General features: G+C 38.9%; 1 protein-coding gene across 3 annotated transcripts; it reads left to right on the forward strand.

The window, feature by feature from the left end:
- The first annotated feature begins 2,148 nt into the window (after positions 1–2,148).
- Positions 2,149–10,252, forward strand: aqp4 (aquaporin 4). Of its 3 annotated transcripts, none has more exons than XM_017687744.2 (5): positions 2,149–2,394; positions 4,330–4,771; positions 7,136–7,300; positions 7,870–7,950; positions 9,545–10,252. In XM_017687744.2, exons 1-5 carry the CDS (start codon positions 2,348–2,350, stop codon positions 9,815–9,817), a joined length of 1,008 nt encoding a protein of 335 aa, XP_017543233.1. In that variant the 5' UTR covers positions 2,149–2,347; the 3' UTR covers positions 9,818–10,252. The 3 variants fall into 3 exon arrangements, with proteins under 3 accessions (XP_017543233.1, XP_037393543.1, XP_017543242.1); XM_037537646.1 differs by having other exon boundaries at positions 4,351–4,771; XM_017687753.2 differs by having other exon boundaries at positions 4,348–4,771; positions 9,545–10,251.
- Positions 10,253–12,667: the final 2,415 nt, after the last annotated feature.

A 12,667-nucleotide genomic window follows, 5' to 3' on the forward strand; every position in this document is an offset into this window, starting at 1 on the left:
AATTGACCCTTATTAGTCCCACAACGAGGAAATTTCACCTCCACATTTAACCCAAAGCACAAACACTAGGGGCAGTGAGCACACTTGCCCGGAGTGGTGGGCAGCCCTATCCGCAGCGCCCGGGGCTAAGTGCCTTGCTCAAGAACACCTCAGTCATGCACTGTCAGCTCTGAGGATCGAACCAGCAAGATTCCAATCACAGGGCCGGTTCTATAACCTCCAGCCCATGACTGCCCTATCACTGGCTCTGCTGTGGAAATCGTCAGGAGCACCAAGTTCCTTGGTGTCCACATCACAGAGAACCTCACCTGGTCCCTCAACACCAACTCCATAGCCAAGAGAGCCCAGCAGTGCCTCTACTTCCTGCGGAGACTGGAAAAGGCTCATCTCCCCCCATGTTCTACAGGGGGACTGTGGAGAGCATCCTGAGCAGCTGCGTCATCGGCTGGTTTGGGAATTGCACCGCCTCCGAGCGCAAGACCCTACAGCATATAGTGAGGACAGCTGAGAAGATCACTAGGGTCTCTCTCCCCTCCATCATGGACATCTACACCACACGCTGCATCCGCAAAGCCACCAGCATTGTAGACAACCCCATCCATCTCTCACACAGACTTTTTTCACTGCTGCCGTCTGGCAGAAGGTATCAGAGCATCCATGCCATCACTGTCAGACTCTGCAGCAGCTTTTTTCCTCAAGCAATCTGGTTTTTAAACTCACAAGGACTGATCTGAAAGCCCCCTTCACACACGTAGTCTACACTCACTCTCTCTCTCACACACACACACACACACACACACACACACACACACACACACACACCTCTTTTGATGCTCTACGAGCACTATCTGGAACATTGCTGCTAACTCTGTGTTCACACTATTTACTCAAGTTCTGCTACCTCAGCAACTGCTGTGTTTATGTATGTTATCTGACTGCATAAACTCACTGATCACAGCATGTTTAAAATCTTTGCACCTTATTCTCACTACCTCATGTCCAGAAATGTGTGTTGTGTCAGTGCTGCATTGTACTGTCTGTTTACTGTGTCTAATGTCTGTTTAATTTATCATATTTATTGTATTGTTTCTAACTTATATTTTTGTTTGCACACTATGTCTGCACATTCGCACTTTGTACTTTTTGTTCCTTGTTGTACCGTGTTGTTTCTGGAGGAACGTAATTTTACTCCACTGTGTACATAGATGGAATGACAATAAAAGCCTCTTGACTTGACTTGACTTGAAATGAGGAGACCTGTCACTGGTTAAAACATAAGGATAGCTCTTAACACTCAACATGGGATCTGTTCACAGAACGCCCCACCCTTCAGTAAAAAGTTTGCTGGTTCCGGCACTGGATCAACAACATTGTGCTATGAGCAAGGGATCTTTCACTAAACACACCAGCAGACAGGGCACATACAGAGCACTGAAACTGTGGGGGAGGTCACCACTAGCCACTAGCCTGACAGTAACTGACCCTCACACACAAAACTGTCACATAACTTAAACTAACAGCAATATTAACAACAACAGCAAGTCTCATTTACCATGAGCCTTTGTCCATGATAATCTGCATAGCCACACCTCCTTGTGTCCTGGAGCCAGTGCCTGCCAATAGTGGAATTGCTACAACTTATTACTTCCTAGGAAGCAAATGAAATTGAAAAAAATCTTTACTTTTATTTTACTCTGTGCCAAATTATCTCACTTTTGGAAGATGGTTTAGCTTTTTCAAGCTTATTGCGTAAAACAGGCAAAAGTTCCCTGCTAATATAGTGAGATAATGTCACTTAATAAATGTCTGTTTTTTGCATTGTAGGCCTGGAGGCCCAGAATCACTAAATCCGCCTGGGGTAAGGAGCAGGTGCGCATGCACATTCGCGTGCCTGGAAATACGAAATAAATAGTTGTTTAGAGAATTAGGAAGTTAAGATGCTTTTCAGCGGCATTTAAAAGCGGCATTATCCTTTAGTCTACTTTGGGGGCCACGGGGGGGCGTTAATGCTGTCCGCCATCACCCCCGCCTGGCACACCGTATTCCGGAAAATCCCGCCTCCTGTACTGGGATTGGCTGTTAGTATCACGACTCCTGAGCGAGTATTGACTAGTAGTTCGTTCACACACACACACACACACAAGCAGTGGTCAACAAGCAGGCAGTGCTTGTCGGAAAACAGGTGGAAAGAAATAACGCTGCTGGAAGGCGCGAGAACCGCTGCCAAACTTCCCTCACGACTGAGCGCATCGCTGCAGGAGCCACTGAATCCCAGACTTCTGCTCTGTGATCGGAGTAAACAAGTTTTACTTTCACATGTTGTTAGTGAGACGATGCTCACAAAGTGATGAGAGAAGAGTTTTCTGGTCGAAATAAATTTTGTGGTTGTCTTCGGTAAGTTTATACGACGACTTTCTGAGAAAAAAACAATATTATAATGAACTGAATTATTATAGTGATCTGTATTATTCTAGTGATCTGTATTACTATAGTGAACTATATTATTATAGTGATCTGTATTATTATAGTGATCTGCCTTACTATAGTGAACTATATTATTATAGTGATCTGCATTACTGTATTGAAATATATTATTATAGTGATCTGCATTACTGTACTGAAATATATTATTATAGTGATCTGCATTACTATAGTGAACTATATTATTATAGTGATCTGTATTATTATAGTGATCTGCATTACTATAGTGAACTATATTATTATAGTGATCTGTATTACTGTACTGAAATATATTATTATAGTGATTTGCCTTACTATAGTGAACTGTATTATTATAGTGATCTGTATTATTATAGTGATCTGCATTACTACAGTGAACTATATTATTATAGTGATCTGTATTATTATAGTGATATGCATTACTATAGTGAACTATATTATTATAGTGATTTGTATTACTGTACTGAAATATATTATTATAGTGATCTACATTACTACAGTGAACTATATTATTATAGTGATCTGTATTATTATAGTGATCTGCATTACTATAGTGAACTATATTATTACAGTGATATGCATTACTGTACTGAACTATATTATTATATTGATCTGCATTACTATAGAGAACTATATTATTATAGTGATCTGTATTATTATAGTGATCTGCATTACTATAGTGAACTATATTATTATAGTGATCTGCATTACTGTACTGCACTATATTATTATAGTGATCTGCCTTACTATAGTGAACTGTATTATTATAGTGATCTGCCTTACTATAGTGAATTGCATTACTATAGTGAACTATATTATTATAGTGATCTGCCTTACTATAGTGAACTGTATTATTATAGTGATCTGCATTACTGTACTGAACTATATTATTATAGTGATTTGCCTTACTATAGTGAACTGTATTATTATAGTGATCTGCCTTACTATAGTGAACTGTATTATTATAGTGATCTGCCTTACTATAGTGAACTGTATTATTGTAGTGATCTGCATTACTATAGTGAACTGTATTATTATAGTGATCTGCATTACTATAGTGATCTGTATTATTATAGTGATCTGTATTATTATAGTGATCTGCATTATTATAGTGAACTGTATTATTATAGTGATCTATATTATAGTGATCTGCATTACTATAGTTCACAGTAGCTGCATTATTGTAGTTCAGTATCTGCATGGTTATCAGATGTTGGCTGCACCTGTTATTTATGATTGCTCAGAAAATGTAGTGCTATTTCCTTTCATAACATGTCAGTGTAGACAATGTAGCAGCATCTAAAAATATTATCCTTCATAAACAGCCACGTTTAGTCCGCACAGTAAAGGCGTATTCTGTGTCTAAGCCATCCAACAGTGCGGAAATGTTTACTAGCGTAAAATGATTAAATAGGATTTATGAATGCGATGATGGAAACACAGTTTGTTCGAGTATTTCAGTAATTATTTATTTTACTCAATGCTTTATCAGTTTACAACAGTTTGTTTACAACCTTTTTTTCTGGACTGGCAGCATGCATGCGCACGTATGAGCGCTCTCTTTATTGAGGAGATGAATGTTGGTTATTTGTTTTGTTAAAACCTCTTAAAAATGCTGATTTCTGACCAACTTTATGCAAAACTTGATGCAACATATTTTAAAGCTCTAATTGGTTGTGCTTCTAAACAAAAGATGCAATATTCTCATATTCTCATAGTGTAACAAAGGACTAAGAAAGTTATTTCAGACATCAGAAACACATTTGGTTCCATTATAAATGTCCTTCATAAAACTAATTTAAAATATCCAGTTTTAAAATGAATCTTTTGACTTTGCTTAAATGTGTTATGAGCAGTTCATTTTGTTAGGACAATCTTCCCCCTCAGGAGGTGTCTTCCTTCATGCTCCTGCCATTGTGAGTGTGCCATGGCTGCCTTTAAGGGTGTGTGGACGCAGGATTTCTGGCGCGCAGTTTGCGGAGAGTTCCTGGCCATGTTGATCTTCGTGCTCCTCGGCCTGGGCTCTACCATCAACTGGTCGGCGGCGCAGGAAAGCCCCCCTCCCCCCGACCTCGTCCTCATCTCTCTCTGCTTTGGGCTGTCTATAGCCACGCTGGTCCAGTGCTTCGGCCACATCAGTGGGGCCCACATCAACCCGGCCGTCACTGTGGCGATGGTGGCCACGCGAAAGCTGAGCCTGGCGAAGGGCGTGTTCTACCTGGGGGCGCAGTGCCTGGGGGCAGTGGCAGGGGCTGCCATTTTGTATGGTGTGACCCCACCTGCTGTGAGAGGGAGCCTGGGGGTCACCTCGGTCAGTTGGATAGCAATATGGTACCTAAGGCTGCGTTCACATCACAAACCTTATCGCTTAGTTCAGATTTTTGCTCATGTCCAGTCTTTCTACCTTCAACTTTCACAACTGTGTTAGTAAGTGAGCCATTTTTGTCATCAGTGTTAACAATCCACAATTGATTTCAAAATCAATTACATCACTGGGATGACCTACATGCATCATGCACATCAACACAAAAACAACTGTGCTGTACCCAACTCAGTATAATTAGGTTTCGCAGATGCCTCACTGCCACTGCTGATACACTCCTGACACTAGACGATAAAGATGGTTCTTTAAAGATAGTGGTTCTACGTGCAAACATTGAAAAATCTAAAAACATTTACACACTTAAAGTGTTCTTTGCGAGATAAAATAGTTATTTAGATTGATGAAAATTGTGTTGTGTAGGGTTCTATAAAAAACTTTTTAAAAGGTTTCTATATTTTACGCCGAAAATGGTTCTTCTGTTGTTACAAGCCTGACATTTTAACAGTAGAGGAAACCTTTTTGAGCTACGTACATGTCTGAAAAAGCTTCTATATAGAATCATATACAACACCTTCTCCACCAATGTGAACAACCATTTCACCACACAAAGAACCTTTTAAACCCTTAAAATCTTATTATATACTAGGGCTTATTATTTTGTAACTACAGGGTCTTCTATGCAAACTGATTGATTCATTCTTGATCTATAGCGGTGTCTAATAAAACTTTGGGCCTGCACATAGGCCTTGGCCATTTACAGGATTAAGTATCAAAATTGTTCTTTGAATTTTCATGGTTCTATATAGAACCACACTTTAATCAAAGTTCTTTAAGTACAGGCGACATCCATATGCTCAGAAAAGCATGACATTGTGACCACTTATTGTCATATTGCCCACTCTTTCTATAGGATGCACCGATTGCTTTCACAAACATTCAACTGCCCACACATAGCTTGAATAATCTCCATAGAAAAGCATAGCCAATATAATGTGATGCTGTGAGCTAAGGCAGGGATGAGGAACTCTGATCCTGGAGTTTCTTACACAGTTTGGTAATTTTCCTACACAAGCACACCTATTTCAACTCACCAGTTTTGGTTGGTGTGCAAGAGCAGAATAATCAGCAAAATGTGTTGGACTCTTGCTCTCAGTTCCCCACCCCTGGTCTAATGTCACAATGTCCAAAGCCAAGCTTTAGCTAGAGGGGTATAAAGCCCACTAGAACTGGACTGTGAAACAGTGGAACTGCATTCTCTGGAGTGATGGAGCACTATTCAATAACTTTGGAATTTAGTTGGAGGGTCTTTGTAATCATTCAACATCAGTACCTGACCTCACTAATGCTGCTCTGGCTGAATGCAATCAAATCCTCACAACAATTTTCCAACATCTAATGTAAAGCCTTCTCAGAAAAAGCTGTTACTGCAACAAAGGAGGACAAACTCCCTATTATTACCCCTGATTTCAGAAGAAATGTAGGATGAGCAGGTGTCTACAAACTGTTCAGCATATAGTGAAAAAGCCTGACTTTTGATCAGACCATTCCCACTATGATGTGAGGCCATTTATAAGTATGTATATTATGGTAGGTCCACATACGAAAGGATATGTTCACATTACAAGGCTGAATTGGCACAAATCAGATTTTTTTTGTCTTATATAGCATATCTGATGTTTTCAGATCTTTTCAAATCAGACCTGGGCCACTTTCATGTGGTGCCAGTGAACACTGCAAAAGCAATGCTCACTCTTGTTCCCTTCATCTTGCTCTAATAATGAATTAAGAGCTGTTCAGAACTGATTATCTTTTGCAATGAAGCCTTGTTCTGCAGGTCAGTTTGTTTGTTGCTCATGGTGCATGTGGTTCATTCACATGACATGTGGGATTAGGATGTGTGCATGCAGGTCATTTCAGCACACAAGTTCATTCACATTAATGAAAGATTTGAGTCACATACCTACACAAATGTGAACCATTCAAGTTAGAAAGTTCAGATATGCGCAAAAAAAAAATAATAATAACTGAGCAGTGAGGTTTATAATGTGAGTGTAGCCAAAGTAGGTCAAATCTGATTTTAAAAAATCTGGTTTGTGCTCACACTGCTCAGATCTCTGACAAAGTTTTATGCCAAAAAATAAGTTCTGCCCCTGTGATGTGATTGTGACTTAATCTGTTGCATAATTTGTTGACTGAGTAGTGTTTATACAGCCTTCTACTATATACACTTTGCAGGTAATGTCTTTGTTAAGCCAGAAAAGATAAGCACTTAATATTCTCTCAACTATTCAGTGTTTTCTCATTGCAGTATAACTCTTGGTTCCGTTCCAATCTCTCTACTGCCCCCTGCAGGTCAACGCTGGTATCTCCACTGGCCATGCCCTGGTGATTGAACTCCTTATTACCTTTGAGCTGGTCTTCACTGTCTGTGCCACCTGTGACCCTAAGCGCAGTGACCTGAAGGGTTCAGCAGCGCTGGCTATTGGCTTGTCTGTGTGCATCGGTCACCTTTTCGCAGTGAGTCGCTTTCCCAGTTAACAGGATCAGCAAACACAGAGAGAATTACAATTAATAATCTAATGAATTACAGTCCCAGCAACTCCAGACATAGCCAACACTGCAGAACATGGCTGGATTCTTGAGTCTAATCACTTTAGAAAGATTTGTTATGTAAAACTTTTGTGTGAACGAATGGTTTGATTAAAGCATGGCAGGTGGATTAGCTGCCATATCACTTCATCCAATTACATTAAGACATTCCAGACACAGGGGAATGAGCCTCAGCAGGTGTGATATTCAGGTCTTGGAGAATGGTGACCTAGCTATGGTGCCAAGTGATGATGTCAGGTTTATGCCAGCAGTATGCAGGGTGTTTTTGGAGCTGCTCTCCTGTTGCTAAGGAAGTAATGTGTCCTCATTTTGTCCTTCATGCTGTTTAGACAGCATTAGAGCATTCACAAAAGACTATTCTCTTCTCTTCACATTCCATCACATTTTGCTTATGCATGTGTCCTCGAGCTTTAAAGAAGCTCTATGTTAATGAAAAATTTTAACATTTAGCTTTTGGTATGTGTGTCACCTAACAGATCCCATACACTGGAGCCAGCATGAATCCTGCTCGCTCGTTTGGGCCTGCGGTCATCATGGGACATTGGGAAAACCACTGGGTCTGTCAAATATTTGCATTTCTTATTCCTGTCAGCATGAGACCATTCACAACATCAGGAAGTAATCAGAAAAGAATGACTTGAGTTCATTTTGAGCACAAATGTTTATAGCCATTTGTGCTTGGACGTTTTTATGTATGATTATAGTGGCAGAATGGAAGCTTTGTGGAAGTGGAAATGAAGCTTTGAGTGTTTAAAGAACAACCATTTGACCACTATTATGTAAGGATGTCTACAGCAGCAGTAGCCTTTCATGACCACTCTTTTGATGCTGAAGATCAGTAATACAAAAAAATTCATGACTCACTTCCCCAAACCGATTAATGCTTTGTAAATGCTCTAGAACATGGATAGTCCTGGATAGTCCTGCAGAATTTGATTTCTCTGCTTTAACTTACTTAAACCTTAAGTTGCAGGCAAATACGTCTGCTCACACACCTAGTTTGTTGGCTAAAGACCACACTGGAGTTTGATTTTTTGCTGACATTGGGCCTAAAATTTTTGTCCCGCGCCAAGCTTGAGAAGTTTCAGTCCTGAAATGTCCGAAAATATAAAGTGAGAGGCAGTTCATAGTTTTTTTTCTTACATACACGAACATTCCTTTTCCTGTGTTAGATCTCTTATCAGCACACTTGTTCAGAATATTTCATAGTGAGTGATATACGGTCACATGAAGAAAAATGTTTCATTTTAAATATTTGTTTTTTACATATGGATGTTGATATATAAGTATTTCAAATTTCCCCACAGCATTTCAATGGAATTCAGACCTGGGCTTTGACTTGCCCATTCCATTCCATAACCCTCCCTTTCTTCCTTTTGAGCCATTTCTTGGTGGATTTCTTTGTGTGTTTGGGATCATCATCCTTGTGGAAAGGTTCATATCTTCAGCTTCAGCTTTTTTACAGATGGTCCCAAATTCACCTCAGTACCTTATAGCTCTTTGGAATACAGGGAATTTATAGTCAATTCTATAGTTACAAGTTGGCCAGGCCCTGAGGCAGCAATGCAGCCCCAGGAGATTCTTCTGATTAAATGCAGTCTCTTGGTTTTCGCTCTAATGGTAGATACATGCATCCATCATTGGAACTTGATCAGGTGCACCTGTTTTCAATTTGACATAGTTTGAAGTAGTGAGCTAAATATATATATATATATATATATATATATATATATATATATAGGGGTGTACTTACTTTTTCCACATAAAAAATATTGAATGGCTGTTTATTTCAATTAAATGATGACAAAGTTGTTAATGTTACTTGTTAAATTACATCACCTTTATCTATCAACACTGTTTAGATTGTTAACTACACATAGGACGTAATGCTAGTATGGCCACAACCCGTGTGTGACTTTTTATAACAGAATGTGTGTGTGTGTGTGTGTGTGTGTGTGTGTGTGTGTGTGTGTGTGTGTGTGTGTGTGTGTGTGTGTGTGTGTGTGAAGGTGGGTGTGGGACAAATTTTACCGCAAAAAATGTCAGGATCAGTTTGTGAGCACAAGTTACCTTTTCAGTGCATCACTTAACACTCGAAACTCTACACTCTCAATAAAAAAGTCTCTCTCTCTCTCTCTCTCTCTCTCTCAGGTGTACTGGGTGGGTCCTCTAATAGGCGCTGTTATAGCTGCAGCTCTGTATGAGTACCTGTTCTGTCCCGACATTGAGCTGAAGAGACGCTACACCAGCGTTCTATCCAAAAGCTCCTTCCCCCGAGGCCAGTACGAAGGCATGGAGCCGGCCGCTTTCCCCAGTGAACAAGCTCAGCTGGTGGTCAAGCAGCCGGCCTTTACTGTGCTGGATGTGGAGCGGGCAGAGAGGAAGGAGAGGGAGGCGGCTGGTGAGGTGCTGTCCTCTGTATGACTAGTGAGGAGCACTGAGGAGGAAGAACAAAGAGCTGGACACTACACCAGAGCCCAGCTTAAAGAGACTGACCTGATCTAGAGGTGTGGTTTGGGTGTTTGTGTGTCTGTAAGGGCTCCATGTGTGATTTCGGTATCACCTGTCTAGGACATAAACTGACTTTACATTCAGACAAATCTAGAAGGTTGTAGGTTGCAGACTGGGACAATGCTTTAACCTTTAGAAGTTGAGAGTTGTTACTATCGTTTTTCAATATTATTAAAAAAAAGAACTAACTACATACTTCACTACACACTTGCATGTTGTAAAGGGTGTATTCACAATAATAACTTTTCATCTAAATATCAGAATTTTCTATTTGCTTATGAGAACAAATATGGTGTTGATTGAAAGGTCTGAACTCACACAGAATTTCCACATGATTTTTTCACTTGTTTTCACTAGTGAGTAATATATTACAAGAAGTAATAATATATATTACATAATCATAATAAATTAATATAACTTAATTATATTTACAGCATTTGGCAGACACTCTTATCCAGAGTGACTTACAATTTTATATTTCACACACTGAGGCGAAGGTAGTGTTAGGAGTCTTGCCCAAGGACTCTTATTGATATAGTGTAGGGTGCTTGCCCAGGTGGTGAATTGAACCCCAGTCTACACTGTAGAAGGCAGAGGTGTTAACCACTACACTACACCAACCACTACCTAATAATAATACAACACAATAATAATATATTACAATATTACAACAAGCTGACACTCTTTACCTACAGCTAAACAGAACTTCTCAAATGACATCATAACAGACATACAAAACCAACAACAAATTTCACTGTCTGCAGATATATAGGATTTGCTCATCAAGGTTATAAAACCCCATTTCCAAAAAATTTGGGATGCTGTAAAGAATGTAAATAATAATAATAATAGAATGCAATCATGTAAACCATATTTTTAATGGAAAATAGTACAAAGATGACAAATCAATGTTGAAATTGAGAAATATTCTTGTTGTTTTTTTTTTTAATATATGCCCATTTTGAATTTGATGCCTACAACACATTCCAAAAAAGCTGGGACATGGGCATGTTTACCACTGTTTTTCATCATCTCCTCTTATTAACAAAACATATGGGAACTGAGGAGACACTGCTGTAGTTTTGAAACTGAAATGTTTTCCTTTTCTTCTTTAATATAGGATTTCAGCTGCTCAACAGTTCAGGGACTTATTTGTCTTATTTTTCAGTAGGTCGTTTAGCACCCAGACTTTTTGGATATGCAGCACTGCTATTGTAATACATGCAGAATGTGATTTGATATTGTCTTGCTAAAATAAGCAAGAATTTCCGTGAAAAAGACGTTGTCTGAATGGTAGCATATGTTGCCAAATCATGTATATATCATTCAGTATTAAAGGTGCCTTCACAGATATACATATAGATCTTTACAGAGTGGTGAACCCCTCACCATCTTTACTTCTGAAAGACTCTAGGATGTTCTTTTAGTTCCAAATCATGTTGTTGACCTGTTGCCAAGTAACCACCATCATTGTTGGGGTTTTTTTCCAGCATTATACAACTTTTTTTTTTTTTTTGGCTTTTGTTGCCCCATCCCAACTTTTTTGAAATGTGTTGTTGGCCTCAAATTCAAAATATGCATATATTTTTCAATCAGATTTCTCAGTTTCAACATTTGATATGTTGTCTTTGTACTATTGTCAATTAAATATAAGGTTTAAATGATCTTCTGTTTTCATTTACATTTTGCACAGCATCCCAACTTGGATGGGATCTCCCAAATCTCCCAAAATGGAGGTGCAAGGTTTTCGATATGTATATATATATATATATATATTTATATATATATATATATATATATATATATATATATATATATATATATATATACGTATATATACATATCGAAAACCTTGCACCTCCATTTTTGTAACCTCATATCTACAAAATGAATGGAATGGAGGTTAATGTAACATGATTTCTTTACAAGCAATTCTGAACCATTTCTATTGGTCCATTCACCCATTCATCATATAAAAGCCTACACAAACGAAGACACATAGTTTTGCGCTGACAGTGACGATATGTACTATGCTCCCTTTCCACTCAGATTTAGATTCACCTTAGAGTCAGTGCTAGGAAAGGCAGACTGATGTTGACTTATAAGCTGGGACAGACTTGCAGAGTAGACAACCAGAAATCACACACATACCCACACACACACACACATACAGACCAAACACTCTGTAGAATAACAGATCTTTATACCAGTATCTGACCATTGAGAGCACATGTTAAACAGCTCCTGTGCTCTTTTTTATACAGTATTACACTGTACTGTAACATTCCACCACTGAGCAACTGTGTAAAAGACAGTTTTTTAATTTGAGGAATTAAATTTACAGGAATTTAATTAGATTTTCCAATGGACTACTCCTTTTTGGTGAACATGAAATAATCATTAGAGTTACATCAAGTAAGAGAAAATAATGTGCCATGTATGTTTTAAAAACATTCGTGTTACAGGAAAGTGTTTAAAACCTAAATATTTGGATTTCCATTTTTGGACAAATCTGTTCAGTCTCTCACTGGTGAATACATATGATCGTGGGGTCAAAAGGTCACACGGATATTACTGGTAGTGAATTCACGCTTATAACTTGATTTTCTTCCTCAGTGCACCATCTCTGAAACACCTCCTACCTCTCTTTCCCTCTTTACCTCTTTATCTCTTTCTGACTCCCCCACCTCTCTGTGGTAGAGATTTTAAGTTGTTGATGTTAACACTGTGTGTAGCTTTGTTTGAGAAGTTTACAGAAACTCC

The sequence above is a fragment of the Pygocentrus nattereri genome, chromosome 4, assembly GCF_015220715.1.
Source record: "Pygocentrus nattereri isolate fPygNat1 chromosome 4, fPygNat1.pri, whole genome shotgun sequence".
Taxonomy (NCBI): domain Eukaryota; kingdom Metazoa; phylum Chordata; class Actinopteri; order Characiformes; family Serrasalmidae; genus Pygocentrus; species Pygocentrus nattereri.